General features: G+C 42.1%; 1 protein-coding gene across 2 annotated transcripts in view; it reads right to left on the reverse strand.

Annotated features, from left to right (window-relative positions):
- KIAA0930 (KIAA0930 ortholog) overlaps positions 1–26,506 on the reverse strand; it is a 145,137-nt gene that overhangs the window by 47,007 nt on the left and 71,624 nt on the right. For both annotated transcript variants that reach the window (XM_065416957.1, XM_065416965.1), the window contains exon 2: positions 13,077–13,225. In XM_065416957.1, coding sequence (XP_065273029.1) covers positions 13,077–13,225 — 149 coding nt within the window. The remainder of the gene's footprint in view (positions 1–13,076; positions 13,226–26,506) is intronic.

Below are 26,506 nucleotides of genomic sequence, written 5' to 3' on the forward strand. Positions count from 1 at the left end.
GAGGAGGAGGAGGAGAATGCACAGCAGGCAAGCAGAGAATCCATTCTCCCCGACAGCCAGGACCTTTTCATCACCCTGGAGCCAATACCCTCCCAAGGCAGGTTCCCGGACCCTGAAGCCGGAGAAGGCACCTCTGGTGAGTGCACATTTGTAACTACAGTACAGGGTTTAAAAGCAATAGTGTTTAATGTCTGATTTGCCCTGAAGACTTGGGATGCATTCGCAGCCAGTACAGCTACTGGAAAAGTCTGTTAACGTGTCTGGGGATGGACCGGGAATCCTCCAGGGACATCTCCATGAAGCTCTCCTGGAGGTACTCTGAAAGCCTTTGCAGAAGGTTTCCGCCTTATTTCGTCCTCCACGCCAAGCCAGTAGCAAGTAGTCTGGAATCATTGCAGCACAAAGCATAGCAGTGAATGGTCCTGGGTTTTGGTCGCATTCAAGCAACATTCAGTCTATATCTTTCTGTGTTAGCCTCAGGAGAGTGAGAGAGAGCATGGTCACCTGGTTGAAATAGGGGAATTTTTGTAAGGGAACAGTAAAAGGACCCCGTTCATGCTGGGCTGTTTGCGCTTGGGTAAAAGGGATCATCCCTGAGAATAGCCAGGTGGCGGGAGAGGGGTGGGGAGGGGTGAAGGGATCATCCCAGAGAATAGCTACGTGGTGGTGGGGGGAGGGGTGTGCTACACATGCACCCGAAAACCGCAGCCCCTCCTTTTAAACGGCAAACCCAACCAGCATTGCTTGCTATGGGAAAGGAGGGTGCTGCAGTTTGAAACCATTCCCACATGTTATGAAGGCAGAAGAAGCCAACCCCACATACCCTTTGGCTTACCATGGCTGCCTGGAAACCGAATTCTGTTGCCCAACTGTGTGTTATGTGTCACCATACCGGCAGGTGCTCAATATAAAAGGCAAAATGCAACCTTGTACCTAAAGCACATGTGCTGTCTGCTGTGAATTGCTTGATTCACTGTGAAAGTCTCCCTTTTGTTCTCAGAAATGTATCTTCTTAAATTCTCTCCCTTTTTATCCCCCCGCAGGTGCAAATGTTTCTACACTCCCCCTATCATCTCCGTCCCTGAGATTATTGCAAATCAGAAGGCGAAAAAAACGCACTCGCGATGACATGTTTTCCGAGCTCATGCAATCCTACTGCACTGATAGTGCACAGCTGAATGCATGGAGGCATACAGTGACAGAAGCCAGGAAAGCATACAGTGAGCGCGATGAGAAGAGGCAGGAGGCGATGCTGAGGCTAATGTGGGAGCAAACGGATATGCTCAGGCGTCTGGTGGAGCTGCAGGAAAGGCAACAAGAGCACAGGGCACCGCTGCATCCACTGTATAACCGCCTGCCCTCCTCCCCAAGTTCCATATCCTCCTCACCCAGATGCCCAAGAACGCTGGGTGGGGGGAGACCTCCGGGCACCCAGCCACTCCACTCCAGAGGATGGCCCAAGCAACAGAAGGCTGTCATTCAAACAGTTTTGATTTGTAGTGTGGCTACAATAGGCAATGTGGCCTTGTGCTTCCCTCCTCCTGTACCCTACCTGGGCTACCTTGTCGGTTATCTCACTTTTTTTTAAAATTAATAAAGAAAGAATGCATGGTTTCAAAACAATAGAGACTTTATTTCCTTTGCCAGCTGTGATCGAAGGGGGGAGGGTGGTTGGCTTACAGGGAATTAAAATTAACAAAGGGGGCTGGTTCGCATCAAGGAGAAATACACACAACTGTCACACCGTAGCCTGGCCAGTCATGAAACTGGTTTTCAAAGCCTCTCTGATGCGCAGCGCGCCTAGCTGTGCTCTTCTAATCGCCCTGGTGTCTGGCCACTCACAATCGGCCGCCAGGCGATTTGCCTCAACCTCCCACCCTGCCATAAACATCTCCCCCTTACTCTCACAGATATTATGGAGCACACAGCAAGCAGCAATAATAATGGAATGTTGGTTGCGCTGAGGCCTAACCTATTCAGCAAACAGCACCAGCGAGCTTTTAAACGTCCAAAGGCACATTCTACCACCACTCTGCACTTGCTCAGCCTATAGTTGAACTGCTCCTTACTACTGTCCAGGCTGCCTGTGTATGGCTTCATGAGCCATGGGAGCAAGGGGTAGGTTGAGTCTCCCAGGATAACTATTGGCATTTCAACATCCCCAACAGTAATTTTTTGGTCTGGGAAGTAAGTCCCTTCTTGCAGCTGTTCAAACAGTCCGGAGTTCCTAAAGATGCGAGCGTCATGCACCTTTCCCAGCCATCCCATGTTGATGTTGGTGAAACATCCCTAGTGATCCACCAGTGATTGCAGCACCATTGAGAAGTACCCCTTGCAATTTACATACTGGTTGGCAAGGTGGTCCGGTGCCAAGATAGGGATATGTGTTCCATCTATTGCCCACCACAGTTAGGGAACCCCATTGCAGCAAAGCCATCCACTATGACCTGCACATTTCCCAGAGTCACTACCCTTGATAGCAGAAGGTTAGTGATTGCCTTGGCTACTTGGATCACAGCAGCCCCCACAGTAGATTTGCCCACTCCAAATTAATTCCCGACTGACTGGTGGCAGTCAGGCGTTGCAAGCTTCCACAGTGCTATCGCTACTCGTTTCTCAACTGTCAAGGCAGCTCTCATCTTGGTATTCCTGCGCTTCAGGGCAGGGGAAAGCAACTCACAAAGTTCCAGGAAAGTGGCCTTATGCATGCGAAAGTTTTGCAGCCACTGGAAATCATCCCATACCTGCAACACTATGCGGTCCCACCAGTCTGTGCTTGTTTGCCAGGCCCAGAATCAGCGTTCCACTGTATCAACCTGCCCCACTGCCGCCATGATGTCCCAATTGCCACATCCCATGCTTTCAGGAACATGTGTGTCCATGTCCTCCTCACAATTGTCCTCATGCTGGCGGCTCCCAGCCAGGTTCTGCACATACTGCAGGATAATGCGTGAGGTGTTTACTATGCTCACAACAGCAGCGGTGAGCTGAGCAAGCTCCATGCTTGTTGTGCTATGGCGTCTGCACGGGTAACCCAGTGAAAAAGGCGTGAAATGATTATCTGCCGTTGCTTTCACGGAGGGAGGGGAGACTGACGACATGTACCCAGAACCACCCGCGACAATGTTTTTGCCCCATCAGGCACTGGGAGCTTAACCCAGAACTCCAATGGGCAGTGGAGACTGCGGGAACTCTGGGATAGTTACCCACAGTGCACTGCTCCATGAGTCGATGCTAGCCATGGTATTGAGGACGCACTCCGCCGACTTAATGCGCTTAGTGGGGACATACACAATCAACTGTATAAAATCACTTTCTAAAGATTGACTTCTGTAAAATCGACCTAATTTCATAGTGTAGATATACCCTTAGATGCTTTCTACTTCCCAGAGTCACCAGTCCAAAACTACTGTTTGCTACTTTCTCTCTGACACTCACCAGCAAACATGCAGAATTGTAAGACTATATGGCATCTTCCACCTTGGTTTCCTTTCTTTCCCAAGTCAACTGCTTTCAACGCTATTTTTAATATGAAGCTAAAACACAAAACAAACTAGAATTCAGGAAATTATTGCTGGATTGGTGGATCCAAGTTACAGACAACTAAGATTTAAAATACACACACTTTTTTATTTTCAGGATCTGCAGGTCTGTAATTATGGGGATCAAACTGTCATGTTTGGAGCAACAATAAGAGTCTAGAGATGAGAAAATTGAATAAAGCTAGTAGGATAGCTAGAAGTTAAATATTTACTTCTACTTAGTTTAATTGAAATTATATATAGAAGCAAAAAGGAAGAATTCCAGTTCTGTCTCATTCTAAAGAAACTGCACTTCCACAAACTCGGAAGGAGATTCCCAGTTACAAGCACTGCATTACAGGAACAAACTCTCAATGGCTGGTTTAACCAGAGGGCATGGTGCTGCTGTTAACTGTCTGTGGAACATCATTAGTTTCTAAATTCTCTTTTTTACAGGTATAATCTGCCATTTCAGTGCCACAGAAACAAGGCAGGAGTCTTCTCAAATAGACAGAGAGCCAACCAAATTTGTAGGCTGCTAAAGAAAAGATGCACAATTTTTTGAGTGTGCACACACACAAGAACAAAAATTATCTACATGAAATAATAGTATCCGATTTACTCTTCCGATGGCAGTAAAGGCCACAGCGGACACTATGTTAACTACAAGAAAATGAAGACCTAATAGTAATTTACCCTAATGACAAAGGCACACAGCAGTCCAAACAAGATACATATTCTATGGTAGTACTGTATAATGGACCATAAAGACACCTTTGGCAAAAATGACACCTGGAAAAAAAAGGGTAGTGATCAATGCATAAGATTAAATCCCACTTTGTCCCTGAACTTCTATTCAAAGACTGACAAAGCAAATGCCTGCACTTTGTGTGTAGCAGGAATGAACCCTTCTCCCAAATCATCATTAAGCGAGTCTATGGGTGAAATCCTGGGTGACTTGGGTGGGAGTTTTGCCATTGCCATCAATGGGGCCATGATTTCACTCTATGGATTGGCAGCTAGTTTATTTTCTTAGAAAGACTCTTACATTATGTAGAACCTAACAAACAAAGCTCCTGAGGTGGGGGGAGGGGCAACCTAGATTAGAAAAAAATACCCCCAAAAATCTAGAATCTAGAGATTCTATACCTCATTAGCCAGGAGTCGGACACACCACTGAAGGTGCATCTACTCTGCAATGAAAGACCCGTGGCTCACTTGGAATGGGGCTAGGGAAAAGTCCTGGTCCAAAATCACTAGACACTTTTGAAAATCTCAGGGTACATCTCCACAGCAATTAAACACCCATGGCTGGCCGCCTCGGGCCTGGGACCTCTCCCATACCGGGTCTCAGAGCCCAGGCTCTAGCCTACATCCAAATGTCTACACAGCAATGTTGTAGCCCTGCGGATCAAGCCCAGAGAGCCCAAGTCAGCTGACCCGTGCCAGCCCGGGTGTTTAATTGCTGTGCAGACGTACCCTGAGATTTTCAAGAGTGACTAGTGATTTTGGACCCAGGACTTTTCCCTAGCCCCATTCCCAAGTGAGCGGAGCCCCTCCATACATTCTTCTTTCTACTCCTCCACGTACTCTGGGAAGTTATTTGGAGAGGAAGCTGTTCTATAGCTCAGCTGGCATAATTGACAAAAGCGAAGCCTTGGAGGACATACAGGACTGCAAAAAGGCCCTGTTTAAAGACAGCTGCATTAGGCTCAGGAAAGCCCCTTTCCTATTGCAATCTGTTGCTCACAGAGAGGGATATTTCCATATCTTGCCTCCCAGCCTGATGGGTAAGGTGGGGAGAGAGAGAGAGAGAACTTCACTGCTTTGTGCCTCTCTTTCCTCTCACACACGTTGTCTTGTCTGTCTAGACACTATTGCAATTCAAATAATAGATAAGTGAGAAGCTAGAGAGGAACATGCCCAAAAATCTGAGAGCTCTGAATGTCCAGTGATGCCTGACCAACATGTGAGGGGGGAAGAAACACCTTAGAGATTAGAAGATACTGACGGCACAGAAATGGTCTTTCTGACGCATAGCTTTGGCACTGAGAAAGCTGTTGTGCTTGTTGCAAAATAAGAAGTGTGTTTTAACTGCTTTGGGAAATGGAACCATTACTTCCTGCATAGGATTGAAGAGATTGTGATCAGCATGAGAAAGATGAAGAATCAATGCATTTAAGATGCTGACTAACTGCTCTTAGCTCCTGTCTTATGCCAGTATTCTGAAAACAGTAACATCTTTCATTCATTGATTCAGTCCCTCAATGGTCTGGGTTTCAGCCTCCATAAATTTGCTAAATTGTTGTTCCTATTCTTGTACACATCTGCTAATTTAAGCATTTGCCAAGTGTGATCAAAGGCCATGTGGTGACCAACGTATTCACATGGGTGTGTCATGGACAAAAACATTTGTCCTAGATTTTTACTCTGTTAGAACTGTTCAATAAGCAATTCCTAGTGAGTGTAAAGATCAGCATATTTTATCCTCAGAGCAGCAGGGCACACACAGACTATAGCAATGGATTGTCCATTATGAGTGCAATTCCTTAGCCTTACTGGACTCATTCATACAGGGGTGAATATCTGAAATGGAATGCCTAAAATTGACATAACGTCGGAAATTATGCTAGAGAAGTAACTGATGCATTAGAGCAGTGAGACTCGGACTGAGGCTCAGGAGCTGCCAGTGGTTCTTTAATGTGTCTCCTGCAGCTCTTTGCAGCACATGATATTAAAACACTGTGATTTTATTATTAACCAATCTAAGTTAGTAAAAACATCCTGATGGGTTAATATGTTATTAACCAATTGTAGAATACTTGGTCAGTCATCTCTCTCTCTCTCTTTCTATAAATATATATATAAATGTATTTATTTATATATTTATTTATTTTGGGGTAATGTTGATTGCTAGTTCGGCTCCTGAACCACTGATGTCTGAGTATCACTGCATTAGAGAGAGATGGAGGAAGTGAGATTTGAATAAGTTAATAAACTACTGTATCTCAAATTATATTTGCCCGATTGGGAAATATTTATAATGGTGACTGAATAAAAAGTGGGGAATACAAAACTGGGCTGGTAAATGGACTAGATTTAAGATTTTCTGCCCTGAGCATTTTGCTATCATTGACATTAGAGCCTTAATTATGATATTCAAAAGCTCTGATTTGGTTGCATAAATTATATACAAGACAGACAAGTTTCTGGCCTCAATAGAGACATTTTCATACCTGCAATTGTTAAGTAGTTGACACCCCATCATGTAACTCACTGATTGAGTACACTGATCTTTCTTCAGTGCATTTTGGTGCTTGAGAAGTGCACTGACGAGACTGTCGGAGAGCTCCTCTCAGCCACTTCTTTTATTGAAGCCCAGCCTAGGCACTCTCCCCTGTCCTTCAGTCCTCCAGTGGCTCACAAGTGCCGCATTTGCAGTAATGAATAATTCATGACATTTTTCTCCCCCATCAGATGGGGAATTGGGTTTGTATTTACTTCCTTCATAACGAAATTCATCTCTGCCACAGAAGCTAGGTTTAAAATACACCGTTACCTCGATATAACACGAATTCGGATATAACGTGGTAAAGCAGTGCTCCGGGGGGGCAGGGCTGCGCACTCTGGTGGATCAAATTAAGTTCAATATAATGCGGTTTCACCTATAACGCGGTAAGATTTTTTGGCTCCCGAGGACAGCGTTATATTGAGGTAGAGGTGTATAAGCAAGCAAATTTGTGGCCCTGTTTTCTTTTAACATCTAATATAGATAAGAATAATATGTATTTAGTAGATTCCAGTAAGATGTAATTTCAATTACATCGCTCAATCCTGCTACACTTTTATATAGTTTATATTAGGAATCCACTTAGTTGTTGCTCTTGTTTTCTTAAATTCACTTTATTTAAATTATTCAAAAATCCTACAAAGATTTTAAACATATATGGCCACAGAAACTGTAATTATATAACCATTACTAGGGTTACCATATTTAAAAAATAAAAAAAGAGGACACTCCACGGGACCCTGCCCCCGCCCTTTCCCACCACCGGCCCCGCCCTAACTCCGCCCCTTCCCCGCCCCAACTCTGCCCATTCCCCGCCTATCCCCCAAAGTCCCCGCGCCCTAACTCCCCCGCCTCCGTCCCAGCCATGCGAAAAGGGCTGCCCAAGCGCTACCGGCTTCACGGTTTGCTGGGCAGCCCCCAGACCCTACGCCCCTGGCCGGCGCTTCCCCAGCGCAGCTGGAGCCCGGGAGGGGAAGCGCCCAGCCGGGGGCGCAGGGTCTGGAGGCTGCCCGGCAAACCGTGAAGCTGGTAGCGCTCGGGCTTCGGGCAGCCCCCATGCCTCCGGACCCTGCGCCCCCGGCCGGGCACTTCCCCTCCCGGGCTCCGGCTGCTGTGCTCCTCCCCTGACTCTTCGGCTCTGTTTAAGAGCCAAGCTGCCCGAGCGCTCCGGCTTCGGGCAGCCCCCTTGCCTCCAGACCCTGCGCCGCTAGAGCAGAGCAGCTGGAGCCCGGCAGGGGAAGTGCCCGGCTGGCGGCTGGGGTCCGGAGGCAAGGGGGCTGCCCGAAGCCGGAGCGCTCGGGCAGCTTGGCTCTTAAACAGAGCCGAAGAGTCAGGGGAGGAGCAGAGCAGCCGCGGGAGGGGAAGTGCCCGGCCGGTATTTTCCCGGACATGTTCAGCTTTTTGGCAATTCCCCCCGGACGGGGATTTGATTACCAAAAAGCCGGACATGTCCGGGAAAAACCAGACGTATGGTAACCCTACCCATTACCCACACATATACACCTAATATTAAACTTAAAAAGCACTAAAAATGATCAAATTTAGTAATAGTGCTTTAACCTCGATGGCCACACCCAAATTCAGTCCAACAGAGAAGGTATTTTATTGATCACTGTACAATAAAGCTATTTCGGTTACTTTCCTAACTGTGCAGGAATATAGATTCTCAAATGAGTTTTAGATATTCTTATGCTCTCTTCTGTGATGCATTCTGATGTCACAGATAAGAGACAGGCTGTCTCAAAGCTATCAAGTAGCAGAATTTTTTATCTTCACAAATTTATAGGATCAATAAAATGTCAGCAAAATAAAGCGTGAAGGTAAATGCAGGAGGAGTTTTTGCAGGTAACATATGTACATTGGAAAGCAAGATCACCATGTTTTCTAAGGCTTTGAAATTCCTTTAAGAAAGTCATAGTAAAATTCTGGCAATGCAAACAATCTCTCTCTCTTTCATTTTCAGGTTTTACAATGAGAGTGATTTTGTCTAACTTAACATTCTCCTCTTCCAGGAATGCTGGCAACTCCTACTCACAGCTATGACTACAACACAACTCGAAGACTCAGCAAAATATTAAGCATTTAGGCAGCACAGCTGTCTCTGAACTGATTCACACACACAGTGACTGTAATCCCTTCCCACATTCTAACTATGCAGAACAGTTGGTGAGTTACTGGGCAGGCAGAAATGAGAATCTTGCTCCTTGTTTCTGTGACTGTGATTTTCAACCAGTTATTTGGAACTGCCAGAAGTTACAACTTACACTAGATTCTTCTCCCTACAGCCCCACAGATTGCTAAAAAAACCAGACCACCATTGATTAGTAAGGTGAAGTATTTTAAAAAAAGAGTTTAAATTAACAACGATATGAAACAAAGAAATTGCCATCTCTGTTAGATGACATCTCGGCTCTGACTGTCGGACCACACAACTCTTGGTGGGTGAAATTTTGGTGGATGAAATTTTCACTGAACAAGGGATTTAGACACACAACTCTTGTGAATTTCATTGGAAATCCATATCCCTTTGGCTTTAAAAATCTCAACCAACCCGTCTCCCACAACAGCCAATACTTGGTACTTGAAAGGGAGATAGTACAAAGATAGCACTCAAATTCTGGAGGCCCATTAGTTTATATTCCATGGGGCTACATTTCTCTCTACTTCTGAAGATGGAGCACCAACACTGGTAACTTTTATGCCTTCAGGAAGATTAGCTGTTTTGGCAACTAAGTTACATCTAATTGGCAGTGACTCCAACACCATTTATTTATTAAAGTTTATGCTAACCAAGAGAGTACCCACCCCCACGTCTTGGCACCCTTTACAAACTCAATACATACAATAAAAGTATTAGTCCTTCTCAGTCCTACCAGAGATGTGGTGTACATTCCACGTGGCAAAGAAGAATTCAAAGGCAAATGGGTTAATACAATCTGGCACTGATGACATACTGCCGCTTCAGGTTTTACTTTGGTCTCTTCCTTGGTGAGTTGCCAAGAAAGCCATGCTATGATTTCCCTTAATACCCTGAGATCACAATTTCCCTACTGTCTTATACAGAAAAATCAGAGCTGTCTGTAAATGTACCAAAATGTAATTCTTTAAAAATGTCTATTGCAGGGAGCAGTGGCAGAGAGATTGTACCGTTAATGTAAACCATTATACTTCTTAAACCAAAAGCCTGATTCCATTTATACTAAGGCCTCTTTACATCACTCCTGCAGTAAAAAAGGGGTTTTAATGTAAACGAGGAACACGTCTTAAATTTTCACTAAATTATACTGGCTGGTGTAGGACAGAGTGGGAAGTGAGGTTTTCTTCTTCTTTTTTTTTTGTTGAACTTGACATAATGGAGTATGAACAACTGTGAGTCAGAGGGTTCCCCCTTAAAATGCTAATGCTCTGTTAAATAAGAAAAAAGGTTTGTTCTAAGTTACCCTGATTTCTCTGGTCATGATAGATGGGTCCTGTGATTTTGGTACAGAGATTCTGGAGACTAAAGTCTTAGAAACTTGATACGATGCACTCTTGTCATAAATAAAAAAGAAAAGCGGTTACTCAAGAATCTAATTCTCTTTCCTGGCATAGAATCATAGAATTGTAGGACTAGAAGGGACCTCGAAAGGTCATCTAGTCCAGTGCTTCTCAAAGTGGTGGTCCGCGGACCGGTGCTGGTCTGCGAGCCATCGGCTGCCGGTCCGCGGCGAGTTTCCTCATAAGAGCGTCAAATAAGATAATAATATGGCACCGGTCCCTGGCACATTGGGGAAAAAAATTGCCGGTCCCCCACATCAGATAGCTTGAGAAGCACTGATCTAGTCTAGTACCCTGCACTCAAGGCAGGACTAAGTATTCTCTAGATCATCCCTGAAAGGTGTTTGTCTAGTCTGCTCTTAAAAATCTCCAATGACAGATATTCCACAACCTCCCTAGGCAATTTATTCCAGTGCTTAATAGAATCAACATCCTAGATTGAACACCATGAGTAAGTCCCCAGGATTAGAGAAATAAGTTCTGTACTGACATGGGCCCTATCAAAAACTTATTGTATGTACGTACACACACACACACACACACACACACACACACACACACACAGTAGAAAAGAGTGGAATGGGCCTGTTTTCAAGAGTCAGTAGCTAAGGAGAGTATGCAATTTGGAGGTGGGCAGATTTAAAAGGTAGTTTAAAATGTGATTGATGTTGAAAGCCCAATCTTTTGTCTCGTTCTCCCTCGCCTTTACATATCCAAATAAATAGGAGGCACTTTTACAGTCCCAGTGATGGGATTGCAATCAGGGACTGCAGATAGTTGTCTGTCTTTCACAAGATAGTTGACAAAGCTGCAAAGTCAAATTAAAACCAGACCAACCATAAATCAAGATTTAAAAGTAACAGATCGATGTTTCACTTCACAGGACAGGCTCAATAACCCCATATAAGCAGCAGTTGAAACCGCCAAGCAACACAAACCCTCATTTCAAACAGGAGCCTACAGGACAATTTTGAAAAGAACTCATAAAATATGTGAGCCCACAAGACCTTTTAAAGTACTGCAATATCCCCAAGAGGAAACAGCCTAATTCTCAAAGCTTGACCCAGGCACAGTATTGAAGCATACAATGTGCCCTTTGCTCAGTGTGCCAGGCTACAGCACACACAAGTTCTTATTTCCCACATCAACCATTGTGGTAAGCAGTTCACTGAGGCTGAATTTGAGACAAGGACTTCTACTTATGAAAAAGCCTCACAGATCAGAAATATTTATGACTGCATTTATGCTTGGAGCTTCATTTAGCCTGATATAAGCAAGGGGTTATTTGATCTCCTAATCCCGATAGGAAAGACGAATAATTTCAAAAGCTTTAGGAATCAGAAATTAGCTAAGTGTACGTATGTGAATGAAACTGTTCAAGTGGACAAGCATTAAAAGTGATTCTTCTTTCCCATTGGGAAGAATAAGAGGTCAAAAGACCCACATTTTTACCAGGCTAAATGAAGCCACAATCTTGTGTTATGCAGGCAAGTAATACAGCTGTGGAATTTCAAGGGTTCAGGTAAGGGTCATTTATTAAAGCATCGCTTTCCTGCAGGAGCTCCAAAGCTCCAAAATACCCTGTTCTAAGTCTTCAGTGAAGACTAGTAGACATCAGTTGAATCAGTAACTGTTGTTCACTTGAGATGCTGAACTTACGGTCTCTTTTTTGTCTAGTAGCACCATTGATTGAAGACACTTTACCCCTCTTCTTCTCTCCCCCCCCCCATCTTCAAAAATTAGAAAAAAAAATCCCAAGATGCCCTCTGGCCAAAATTCTCTCTCTCAACAAATAGGTTTTGATGACTGAGGTTCTGTCTACTAGTTGCTTCTACATCGCCTCATCATCCCTTTATACGAGTTCTTAAGGTTGTGCGTAAGTTATTGCCGAGTGTCTAATGGGTGCAATATTGGATTGTCCTGGTACGTATGGATGCATGAAACCAGCACTACTTTGCTGGCTGGCTGGCTCGCTCTCTCCTTCTGCAGTAGTTAAGCTTTCATTAAAAATATATATATATATATATATGTTTCTACTCCTTATAGTTGCAAAAACGGAACCTTCTGGATGTGGACCAACACAGTGCTGTTTTCCTGAGTCTGCAGACTGACAGACACAATAGCTCCACCAGAAATGTGAGCTGCATTCCCTCATCTCATTGGGATGTTAACACTGAAGCCTACTGATACCATTATTGAAATCCACGTTGTTAACTACAATATTTCACTGCAGGCCAATTTCACATTAACATTTGTTGTGGGCAGAGCTTGATTTTTTCCAAGCCTTAATTTACAATATCCCTGCAGTACTTCAGACAAGTAAGGCACAGCAAAAGGCCAAATTCTGTGCTAAATGGGTGAAAAATATTTTCCAGGCTACAATATACAGTAGAACATCAGCGTTACAAACACCTTGGGAATGGAGGTTCATAACTCTGAAACATTTGCAACTCTGAACAAAACATTATGGTTGTTCTTCCAAAAGTTTACAACTGAACATTAAGTTAATACAGCCTTTGAAACTGTACTATGCAGAAAAAAAATGCTGCTTTCCCTTTATTTTTTTTAGTAGTTTACATTTAATGCAGTACTGTACAGTATTTGCTTTTTTCCTTCTTCCTTTGTCTCTGCTGCTGCCTGATTGCATACTTCCAGTTCCAAATGAACTGTGTGGTTGACTGGTCTGTTCATAACTCTGGTGTTCGTAACTCTGAATTTTGTTCACTCACCTTCTTTCCCTCTGTGCTATCGCCACTAACGTAGGATAGCTTTCGGCGGACATAGAAGAGCATATCATCCTGCCGGGGGGCCAATTTCTCCATGAAATAAGTAGAAAACATCCAAGTCCAGAACACAATGCGATCATCTTTGAAACAACCTAAGGGGAATAAAACAGGAGAATTAAGAGTTGTAGAAGACATCCTGTCACATTTGATTTTAAGCATGATCCTACGGAAGGATTAGTTGTATGGCTTAAGGTAACATGTTTAACTGTTGCGTGACACCCATGCTAGACAATATGTTTATGGCCAGGTGCTTAGCTGGTGTAAGTTGGCACAGCTCTGATGACAATACAGATAGACAACACTTCACACCAGCTGAGGATCTGGCCCTTAAAGTTTTTCTCTATTTTTTCCAGCTGCTCTGGTGGTGTCATTGGAAAAGACAGAGCCAAGGCACCAATCTAGAAGACATTAGAGAAGCACAGAAGGGAGTTAATTTCAAATGCAGCTAACACCACCATTTGCCAGAGTTTATTACTTAAATCTGTCAGCTTGCAATAGCCTTACCGTATGTTGGCAGGAGAATGTGGTAAGCACTGCAGAAAGTGAATTATTTAATTATCTTTCCTTAGCCAATTCGCATTAATGAGCCCATACCTTGAAGGCACCCTCTAATGCATCCCACATTTGGCAAGATATAAAACTGACCAACCCTTCCCCCAAAATATCCAACCGACCAAAGAGCTTAGAAGGTTTTCATGTCAAACCAAGAAGTCTAATTACGTTACATGGGGAATCAACTTTTCCTTGAGTGGGGATAAGGAGGGTGGGAAATGAAGGGTAGCAAAGTCCTCTTGAATGCAGAAACAAGAACTGCTAACGACACCAGACTTTGAAGTCTCTTGTTCCTGCTAGTTCTGATGCCACAGAAGTGCCAGAGAAGGAGTCGGTGGGAGGAAAGCAGCAGCATGAGACTCAGTCTCTCAGATCTCACTGGGAGAAGGAGTCACAGCAGAGGTTGACTTACAATTTTGTGAAGCTATTTACACAGTTAAATACAATGAAAGGGTAAAGATACTGCAAGGAGCCCCTCTGCAGCCACACAGGGGCCAGTTGCTATTGGAGTCCTTGCCTAGCCAGGTCTTGGAGCACAGAGAGGGAAACAGATGCTGCATCCTCTCATATGGTGGCTGGTAGTGAGGCAACTGTGCTTCTCCAGCACTCCTTGGAGCTACAATAGGGCCTAGTGGGTGAGTGAATTGTGGTTCTCTACCACTTCCATCTGCCCTCAAAGGTGGCACCCCGGTGATGTGCCATAGTCCAGCTTCTTAACTGCTTTGCAGTCCTCTGGACTGAAAGACGCTCTATCAAGTGTTGTTACTTGTTCATAGCAAAGAAACAAAAATACCTGAAGTGGATACTACAGTTTGTTTCTATTCATTAAAAGTACCACCTCTTTGTAGACTTGTATCCCACAGCTATCTTTCAATGTAGCACATTCGCCTAATAGCAGTATACTGCATATATGGAATACACAACAATTTCTGTAGAGAAGCACAAATCAATCTTATTCAGTGAGACATGACACTTATTTATGGGGGTATCTGACTTAAGCTTTGAGAGAGTTTTTAGTCAATTGCAAAGAAAAGTGCCATCTCTCATAACAACAAAAAATATTTTTCTTGGACTCTGGTCACCGTCTTCAGGGCTTCATAAGGGACCAGTCAGTCTTTTAATCCACAAATGTTGTTCAGCACATTTTCCTACCTCATTATATGTGCATTTAATATTTAGAGGCGAGACCTTTCTTCCCATTTTTAATGAATGTAGCAGGCAAGGAGATTAGACTTTAAAATCTTTAACCAGAGAAATAGCTGATCAGAGAGACCTTAGATTTCATTTCCAACTAAGTCCAAGAGCAACAGTTCAAACGAAATGAAATTTCACTGCAAGACCATGCAGAGAATACATTAAACATCATCAATAAGCCACAGCATTTGTAGGAAATATCTACTGTATATTAAATGTGATAACTATCATTAATAAAAAGGCTGAGACAGACACAAAGAAGCCAGGATAGTCAAAACGTTTCCAGTAATTTGGCACATTCTCAGCCTGGCTGCAATTGCTTTACTCATTGAGTGGTTGTATTGAAGTCACCGTAACTACTCAAGTGTGCACAGCAACAACACTTGGCCTTGTGTAAAGTTTGTGAGACATTTAATAACAAGCAGTAATACATTAAACTTCATATTTAGCAGAGAACAGAAAACAGTACAGGCACACATCATGACCCACTAAATGTCCCACAGGAATCTGGGCTTGTTAAGTCTCTTGGCTTTTGAGTGCTTGGATTTCAGTCTTAACACTGAATTAAATATTAAGGGGCTTTGTATTTAATTTCTCTGATGTTTTACAGAAATGAGTGAGGATGAGGAAAAATGGAGGTGTCATGTACAGTCAGCTTAAAAAAAAAAAGTTCTCATGTTCAACACTTGGAAAAAACTTCCTTCAAACTTAGTTTTCCTTCATCAATTAAGTCTATATAACAAGGCAATTTAGACGACTATAAAATGTCAGTCTGAACTTGTCACTTAGAAAACCCAAAGCCAACTGATTTAAACTGAACTTTACAAATTCATTCGAGTAATGTATAGGCGACTAAAAATTGGTGGCCAGGAGGGTTTAGAATGGCAATTGGAACTTGGTATATACCGATATCATGGTGATGGGCTTAGTACAAGAACCTAAAATGGAATAGAATGGGTTTTTAATTAACTGGCTATATGTACATGTCTCCCTTTGACCTTTACTGGATGGATGAAGAGATGTTCAACTCTTATTCACATGTGTCAGAGGCCCAAAGCTACTGTGAGCTGAGGAGAGTTTTCCTTCAACTCAAGCTGTAGGAGTCTCTGCTTTTGGCGTAGGGAGATCCAGATGCTTTCTTAGGGCTTGTCTACACTGCCGCGCTAGTTCGGCGGCTGGGGATCGAAGTTCCGAGTTCGATTTATCGCGTCTGGTCTGGACGCGATAAATCGAACCAGGAAGCGCTCGTCATCGACTGCGGTACTCCAGCTCAACGAGAGGAGTACCGCGGAGTCGACGGGGAGCCTGCCTGCCGCGTGTGGACCGCGTCTGAACCGCAGTAAGTTCGAAGTAAGGTATGTCGAATTCAGCTACGTTATTCACGTAGCTGAATTTGCGTACCTTACTTCGACTTGGGGGGCAAGTGTAGACCAAGCCTTAGAGTGCTTTCTATACAGGTCAATAAACACATGCAAGCAGATATAGGTATCTAGGTAAGCGGTCTAAATAACTAAATACACAGTGTGTTCTGGTGTGGTGTGACTCTATACAATGTTGTACTTAAGTCATGCTTGCAATATTGTTCTATCCAGTTCAGGAACCATGTTTTTGGATCACAATTCAATCTCTGTTGCAGCTGTGAAATTCTGAGTCGACAACATTCAGTGCTATGTGTCATGCATGTGTTACAATAATATATAACTATTAATATATTGTACCAGAATGATGTTGAAGTAGTTATTGCAATGCACTAGTATAAATGGGAGAGGTGCAGAGAACAGACCAGGTCTGGGGATTTGCACCAGGAACTCCTCAGGATAGAATATTTACAGAGACAGGACAAGAGGGGAAGGGAGATGAGCTTGACTTATTAAATTGATCATCCCTAACAAGAGAGGAAACTGTCAGCTTCCTTTCGTGCAGTAATGCTGCTGCAATGAAACTGGTTTTCCACAGAGCCACAATGGAACTTCTCAGGAAAAACTGGTGACCCAGAAACAAGGACGTGAGGCGGTGACTTTACAACTCCACCTGAGATTTAGGGCAGATTCTCTGTCCTGACTGAGCTGTGCTCAAAGTGGGAACGGGAGGGAGAGGGATGAAGGAATGGGAGCAGAAGTGTCTTCTCAGAGCTGCCCCGGCTCCAGTGTAATTAGGAGCAGCCTCAGGGCTGTTTTAAGTTCTCTTTGGCTGCCATGACCCCTAAAGGATTGTGGCAGCCAAAAATAGCTGGAATGCAACAGAATTACAACCACACCCCCCATGTCAGGGGCAAGAGGGAGACTGGTGCAGAGAATTGGACTTTAAAATCTACTACACATGCAGTGGAATTAATTGTGGGGGAGAACACATTGCTCTTAATCATTGACTTCTCTCCTTTTAAATTTTAATTTCATGCCAGAAAGTAACAAACCCTTTCAAGTTCATCTGAAGCTCATTAGCTCTCCAATTTATTCAACAAAAACAAAAGCAGCCTATACGGCAACCATTATTTTAGAAATCCACAGCTGATCGTTAAAACCTTGGCAAAGTTGGGAGCCTTCTATTTAGCTGCACAAAATTGCTTTTTAAATATTATTGTTTTGGGTAGTTCATGCTTTTGAAAGGTGTAAAGCCCAGGAGACAGAAATCCTCTTTTAAATACAGAGAATAGAGACAGCGCAGGCCTTGACTGGTCATTATCCTACCAAACTGCCACAACCTGCCCTGTAGGGGCCACCTCTAGGGGGTCAAGAGAGTGGTTCTCTCTCCAAGCCATAGACTAATCCTGCAAGGTGCTGAGCAACTGGAGTAGAAGGCACTCTGCTCCTAGGAGGATCAGGCACTTAATCCTTGGCACCTCTGCTAACAAGTTCACCTTGATATTGATATTGCTTTTGTGATGTAGACAAATCCAGTGGGAAGGACTGAGACCTAACTCGTTTCTCACAACCACGAGACGGTAATACATTTCTATCATTCTTGTCTTTGGCTGGACTTACATCAGACTTACAGAATAAAAAGGCTGTATAAATACCATTGCCAAGCTGGAAGATAGTTAATAAAAGCACTGAAGACTTTGAAAAAGGTCTGATGGAGCTATTGCTTCTCCGACTAAAATCTATGGCAAAACTCTCACTTTAACAGGAGCAGAATTGGGCCCTTTATTACAATGGAATTAGATCAGGGATTCAAGAGAATCAATTCCACACACAGTACAGAACACAGCATGAGAGAGCTTAGTGAGAACACTCTGCCCACTAATAGATTTTGCTTCTAAATGAACAAAATGGAATTAGGAGTTCAGATTATAAATCTCAATACACCAAAAGTTAATTATATGATTATGAGACCTTTGTAATGAATACATCCTAATTACAACAATTCATTGCAATGATTCATTTGCATGGATTTTACTCTCATTATAGTCAAGCTTTATGTCAGCTGGTATGCAGTCAATGTATTCTTTTACCTATATTTGATTTTATATCAAGTATTCATTTGAGGGAACTGGCTCCAGACCCATATAACAACAGGTTAGGAATTGTTTCTAATTAATGCTTTCAAAAAGCAAAAATCACAGGCTAAAAAGAAATGTCAGAATTTTTTTTTTTTTTTTTTTTTTGCTTCAAAGGAAAACTTAAAAAAATGTGATTTCATATTTGGTGGATAACTACTTTTTTGGCAGTTATTACTTACACTGTAGAGAAGAAAAATAATCTCACTCTGATCTGGTGGTTTGAGCAAGGGACTGGGAGTCAGGTCTCCCAGGCTTCATCCCCAATTCTGCCATGAGTTACTATGATCCGTGGGACATCAGACAAGTCATTTAACCAATCTGTGCCTCAGTTTCATCATCTGTAAAATGGGTTTAGTAGTATGATCTTACTGAGGTGCTGGAAGGTTAATTAAATTGTTTGTGAAGCTCTTCAAGATTTTACAATTTAAGGCAGTCAAGACATGCAAGTGATTTTTATTACACTTCATTTTGGTTTTGAGTTAGCAAAATACTCTGCATGAGATAAACTGCTCCTTTAGCCATATATTCTCAAAATATTCAGATTTAACATAAAAAGCCAACCCTGGGCTATAGACACTCTTGGTATTAAAAAGGTACAACTAGCACAAAACCAGAATGGCACATTTGTCCCGCCCGCATATCAGACATCAGCTAGTCAGCATATTAGAAACCAAAAGCACCCAGGCTTTCCTCCAAAAAGCTCACCCCAATCACTTCCGTGATCCCAAAAAGACAGACTTTGCAACAAGCCCAGAAGATCAAGAGAATCAGGATATTCCAGACCATGTGGGAAATCACCAAAATGAGAGGCCCTCATAGAGGACATCTTGCCAACAGCTTCTTCTCTGATATATCAAGGGGCATGGACATGAACATGAACACCTCTACCAATCCTAACCATGATAATACAGCCTGGGAAGAGACGTGCCCACTCAGGCAGGAAGGTCCAAGCCACTTCAAAAAAAAGTTATACTTTCACCAGAAATCTCTCATCCTTCTTCTGGTAGAAATTTTGGTAGAAAAGAAAGAAGGAAAGACCAGTGGCTAGTGGGCTAGCCTGGAACATGCAAGACCCATGTTCAATTCCTTCCTCTGCCAAAGTTTTCTTGTGTTACCTTGGGCATATCACTTAGTCTCTAGTGCCTCCATTGCCCATCTGTAAAATGGGAATACCACCATTGCCTTACCTCACATGTGTGTTGCAAGGATAAACACATTAAAGATTATGGGATGTTTAAATAGTACAGTAATGAGTGCCATATAAGTATCTAAGACAGATAGACCAATTTTCTTTGAAAATGAACAAAATACATGGGCTCATCCAAGTGTAAAAAATATATCTTTCACGTTTAAAAGTATAATGCAAGATTATGTAGATTTGGAAATTATATATATGTGTGGCCCCTGTGATAATGAGCACCATCAACACTCACTAACTAGAGTAGATGTTGAGGGAATTCAGCACTGTGACATCAAAAGAGAGAGAGACTGAAATAACAAGCAAATATTACACTAAAGAGAGTGAGCATTAATTTTTTTCCCTTGTTGCTCTGGATTTTTCTTCTATCTAATCATACCAAAGAATTGAAAGAAATACTGAACTTATTACAGGGGCCTCCAATACTGAGAGAGAAAGATACTGAATAAATGATCAGAACATGAGACAGGTTTTCCTGTGCTGCAGATCCTGACTCCAGTATTCAACTTTTCATGGATGTTCCACTGACGTAAATGGAAGATCCATACAGGAAGGGAAAACAGAATATTATTAAAGATATGAGAGGATAACTTTGCTTAAATTAGACCAAGTGTTTTTCAACCAGTTGGTCACGTTGGTCAATTAGGGGGGGTCATGAGGCACTGAAAATTTTATTACAATCTAAAGCAAAGAAAATCTCGCTCCCCCGCTCTCCTCACACCTTTACCCTTCAAGGTCAAGTATTCTCTGTCAAAATAAGCCTATATAACTGATCATTGATACTTTTTTTTTTTTTACTCTTACTTTTACAGCAAATGGAAAGGGGTCCCAAAACGTTTTGATTTCAAAGAAGGGTCGCCAACACGAAAGGGTTAAAACACACTGAGTTAGGGTAAGCAATTAACTCTGCAGCAGTTGCACCACGTACACCTGATTGCCAATAGATGGAAATTGATTTTCCTGTATTTGTCACCTTTCTAAACATGACTCCATTTTTACAGCTGTCTGAATTCAATATATTCTCTCTAGACTCAATTTGCAGTTTTCAGTACACACCTTAAATGTAATCGCTCTGGTATTGCTAGATAACTGACACTTTTGATTTGAAATAGCATGTGAGCCTGTGGCCCATTATCACTGTGGCCATTAAGATCAACTACAAGTGGTGTCCTTCCTATGGAAAGGGAAAGGGGAAGGATAAGGGCATCATTTCCTTCCAGAATAGATAACCTCTGCTGCTAAGCACTGTTAATGCTGCTGTGATCTAACATTTCCAAACAAGACTAAGGCTTCTAAGGGCTCATCTACACAATGGGGTAATGCACTATGAGGGATGGGGGGAGTGCGGGAATGATTACTAGAGCACACTAATGTACTGCACATTAATTGGTCCAGGTAGACCCTGCTGGTGCACCCCAAAGATTCCCTAGTGTGCTTTAACGTGGTGCTGTTTATATGTTAAAGTGCACTAGGAAACCTTTGGTGCGCACCAGCAGGGTCTACACGAACTCATTAATGCCCAGTACATTAGTGCACTTTAAAAGTCAGATTACAGTTGAGTGCATTACCCCATCATGTAGACAAACCCTAAGAAACTTTTGAGATCGTCTTCAGGTGATCACTTCAGAGTAATGTTCATAAAATGTAAAAGTGACATCAAAATCAGTGGGGAAAAAAGCTTCAGTTGTGCAGAACTAAATGGTATCTGAAAGGAAACTAAATCCTGGAAACAAGCACCCTTACCTATGCCCACTGCTAATTTCTCTCCTATGTAACACAGCTCCAAGTGAAGTTTGTTCATCTTTGTAACAATCAGACCCATCTTTTGTATTTGAGAGTCTCCTATCACCAATCACATGCCTACCCACTCATCTCCCAAAATAATGGTATTGATATTGCTGAAAAGAAAAAAAAAACATGAAAACCCAAGATTCAACTGAGACGACTCATGTCAAGACCACTGAACAGCCACACATAGATACAACTTTTGGTTATTGTCACCGGCCTGCGCTAGATTTGTATGAGACTTATAGAAACAGTGATTCACTGGAATCAATGAAAGAGAACCATGGCAATACTGTGACCCCCACCCCACAACAGCCAGATTTGAGAGGGGAGACCGGATTTCATGGTCCGTGACATGTTTTTCACAGCCGTGAATTTGGTAGGGCCCTAAATATCAGACAGCTGAAAAAAGGCCTCAGTAACACTAAATATTCTGTGAAAACAAAAAGTAAATTGTACAGTAATTAAAGAAATTTTGGCAAGAAAGTTAACAGATTTAACTCAAGCCTCATGCATGATACTCCATAAACACTACTGGTTCAAATGTTGTTACTTTGAAACCAAGTTGCACAGTAGGGCCATAATTTTAAAAAATTGTGTACCCAAGGTTAGACTCCTGGCCTGTGCATCTGCAAATCCAGTGAAATCAAAACTAATGAAATCCGCTTGAGCTATACGTGTTCTGCCTCTCTTTAAAAAAAGCAAATACTTTGGTTTATGCACCTAAATCCTATTTTGGTACCTAACATTAGGACAGCCAAGTTGGCAGACTGAGGAGCCTTATTCAGATTTCGATTGATATGGTTTTTTAAATAACTAGATTCCAAGGTCAGAAAGGACCACTTGATCATCTAGTCTGACCTCCTGTGTAACACAGGCCATAAAACTTCCCCAGAATAATTCCTAGAGCAGATCTTTTAGAAAAACATCCAATCTTGATTTAAAAATTGTCAGTGATGGAGAATCCACCGTGACCCTTGCTAAATTGTTACAATGGTTAAATTACACTCGCTGTTAAAAATTTATACATTATTTGCAGTCTTTGCCACTGTAAGGTCTCTAATGTAGACATAGCCTAAATCATAAATAATTCTTGATTTCAGTGGTTTTACGTATGGCCAAGATAATGGAGCAGTTGATAAGGCGACTCATGAATGTGCAAGCCTCAAGAGAGATACAGTAATATAGCATGTTAAATATAGGAACATAGGAATTGACAGATTAGATCAGACCCAAGGTCCAGCTAATTCAGTATCCTGTCTCCAACAGTTGCCAGAACCAGAGGCCTCAGAGGAAGGTGTAAGAACCCCACAATAGGCAGATGAGGGGAAATATGACCCTGAGAATCTCATTTTAATATTTAATTGATGGAGATTGTCTTAAAATTCAGAAGCATGTGGTATTTTTTAATACTTTCCCAAGCTCTTCCTTAACATTATCTGTTATAACTCCAGTTAGTCTGGTAATCCATATAATTATCCAGTCCCTCTCTGAATCTTGCTAAGGTCTCAGCCTCAACGAAACAGTATCTAGTTTCCTTTTTCTTTATTTTTAAAGATTGTATTTTTTATAGTCAATAAAAAGGTAGAGCTACTGTTGCTAAAAGGGTGAAGGAGAGAGGGAAATGTTACACATTTCAAAGTTCTTACTTCCCCAGCTTTGGAAAAACATTATAAAACAACAGGAGCATTAATATGTTCCTAAAGAACATTTTATTGGGGTAAATCTGAAAACAACCATACTGTCACGGGCGTGGATTAGCAATACCAAATACTGTGAGCCATTTGGATACTTTTACCAGGTGGCAAGTTTACAATTTCCAATGGGACTGTTGCAAACCAAAAAACAAAAACACCAGCCAACAAATTTAAAAAACAGCAAAAATACTCTCAAACCATATATGCTGGGGATAACCCTCCGCATGCTGACAAGAGCTGTCCAAGCACATAAAGGCAGCACCTTGTAGCCTTCTCAACACGCTCAGTAAAGCACTATATTTACAGACAAGGAGTAAAATTTTCAAAATGCTTAAGTGATTTAGGAGCCTAAGTCTCATTGCAAGTCAATGGCATTAGGCTCCTGAATGCCTTAAGTCTCTTTTGAAAATGGGATTCCAACATTTTTGAAAATGTTATCCAAGATACTTCTCTCACCCCTCCCCACGCCATAGCCTTTATTTCAGAACCCCTGATTAACAGAGATTAAACACCCCTTTTCTCCTCAGGGAATAGGGCTGACCTCATAATGCCAAAATAACTAACTACCTGAAGGACAAACCCTAATATCAATTGATGTCAATACTAGAATTAAAAACTGTCTTTTTTTTTTTTCAGGACTCAGTGCACACAAGTTCTTTAACCTTTTTGTTTTGCTGTGGTCCCCTGAATTCATAGTTGTGTCATGGTTAATATTACAACTTCCATTGACTCCGGTCAATGTTTCGTAGTGAGGGCCTCTTTCTGGTCGGTTAAGGTCAGATCAATGTCCTTCGGCATTTATGAAGTACACCCATCAATTTAAACAAGGGAAACAGCAGCCCAATAGGAGCGGGAGGGGGTTGGGGACAGGGGGAGACTGTTTTCGTTTTAAAGAGTGGGGAAAATCCCACTACAAATCACTCTCTGATATTGTCACTAAAAAGGCCCCTGGCCCACTGATGATACACACATTAGTTTAATGCAGGTATTTTTCATTCTAAACAAGAAGTATTTTCTTACACAGAATTCATTCTTAATTTCTCTGTTGAACACAATTATTTAAAAAACTTGATGAAAAAATAAGCAATGGATTTTTTCCCCATTTTTAATTCAAAGACAAGAATCCGGAAGGAGAATGAATGACTGACTTGTGAGATGGGAAGATTACTAGAAACATTAACTGAATTCACTGAGCCAAGACACAAACCTTATAGTAAGCGTGATCAGATTTTGCAATCTGCTCTCATGACTGCTACTCAACATTCAAACCCTGTTCTAGCACCTACATGCATATAAAGTATGGTACTCAGTAAGTAGACACGGTTGTAATAGACAATTAGTTATAGTGGTTGAAAAACAATTTATCAAGCAAACAGATTAAATTTGATACACTTTTCCTCTGGCTGCAACAGACACACACGCATGACTTTCATGCACTGTGATTGATCCTGTGTGGAGCCTGGGAGTGATGGCTTGGTACATTAAACGTATACTCTGCAAGGTCAAACCTTTAATATTTTATATTATGATGCAAGGGAAGCGTATGAATGGGCTGTTCAGTCAAAAAATAAAGAGGAATGGTAAATGGCAAGCAGTGAGAAACGAGGGATACAAAACCATGGACGGGGTAGTGTTCAGTTATTCAAATACTTGTGAGAACAATAAAAGGCTGTTTTAAAAAAAAAAAAATCTACAGTAAAGGTAGCAATTAGAATTTTACTTTCAGCTGCAAAGGAAAGACTGAGCCAAACTGCTTTCAGAATGCTCACCACTCACATCTTCGTGTTAGAACCATCCAAGCAGAAAGAAAGAAATAAGCATACTTGAGAACAAATCCCACAGCACATAAGAAGAAGGTAGGTCTTGTAGGGAAGGCACTGGACTAATGTGCAGGAAATCTGGGTTCAGTTCCTGGCTCTGTCACAGGCCTTTTTAGTGATCTCAAGCAAGGCACTTTATCTGGCTGCGCCTCAGTCCCCAAGCTGTAAAAATGGGGGTAACAATACTTCCTTTCTCCCTCTTTTTGGCTGCCTTGTCTATTTAGATTGTAAAATTATCAGAACAGGGATATTCTCTTCTCTTACTAGGTGTTTCTTCAATACAATCACATTGGGGCTCTGATCTCAGCTGTGTCACTGTCATATAGACAAACATTAAAGAATAAAATTTAAAAATAAATAAGTACAAGGAAAGATTTGCTTACTGAACAAAACCAACCACCCAAGGCAGTATACACTAAGAAAATACTCTACATCTCACTCTGCCCTTTTGATCCCAGTGGGGACCTCAGTGACAAAGCAGCATGCCAGACCAAAGGCTTTGTAACTGTGTGCGCGCGCACACACTCACACACACATCAATTGGTGTGAGATGCTGAAAAGTTCGGGTCCCCATTCGTGGCAAAGCAGTAATCTGAGAAATGTTGGGTACTTGAGAAATACATGTGAACATTTAAAAGCTCTTATCCTCAGGCTACAAAGGACTGGAGATTCTTCATGGATTTCCTCTAGCTGCCATGCTGGGCCAACAACAAAACTTCACCTACAGGCACAGGATGGGCGAATACGCCAGTACTCAGATGACATTCACCGTTGGGAGCCTACTGTTTGGATTTTATCTGGGAACATGTGAATTCAGAAAAATGGAGAGAGAAAATAGGAGGGCTAAAATGTGAATTGCAATGGCAGCATCAACACCACAAAGCAGACGGAGGAGAAAGCACATTTTTAAAAAGTTATTACAGGTGTGGTTGCAAAATGGCTGAGTCACATGTCACATGACTAATGACCAAATTCAGGTGATGTCCTATTTGGTGGTGTAAGTAACATAGTAATAAGTGGGTATAATTTACCCTCAATGGAGAGCAGTAAGTTAGGACTGTTATACAGGTAAGTGACAAAAAGAAAGGGGAAGCTGCTTCATTGTACACCTTCTTACACTCTCCTTTTGTTGGCTTTCTTGCCATAACCCCACACTTCTGGCAGCACCTTGTGGTGTAAATTGCACCCATTTACCTTCAACATACACCAATATGTAATTTACTCCATCATTTATAGGTCACCTCTGGATTTGCCCCCAAGAGTGTCATGGCATGCTCTTGTGAGACTTAAATGTACCCCAAGCTTCTACTCTGTTTTGTCACCAGCACTTGGAGCTGATAGTATCAGGAAAATAATTTAGAAATATGTAGCCAAATAGGACCAAGATTCAGGATATTTGGGAAATTAAGTATGAAAAAAGAGCAAAAAAAAGATCTGAATACTACATAAAGTAGGCAAAATGCACGAGCCCCCCCTCCCCCTTCTCTGCGGTCCTTTGAACTAGGGTAGAACTGTCATGGATTTCAATGGGAGGTGCTCATGTGAATAGAGGACAGTATAAAAGAAAGCTCACCCATCCCTACTACAGACACCCATCCCTTCTTGTTTTTGGTGAGGCAGTTAATTTA

This window comes from Emys orbicularis, chromosome 1 (genome assembly GCF_028017835.1).
Source record: "Emys orbicularis isolate rEmyOrb1 chromosome 1, rEmyOrb1.hap1, whole genome shotgun sequence".
Taxonomy (NCBI): Eukaryota; Metazoa; Chordata; order Testudines; family Emydidae; genus Emys; species Emys orbicularis.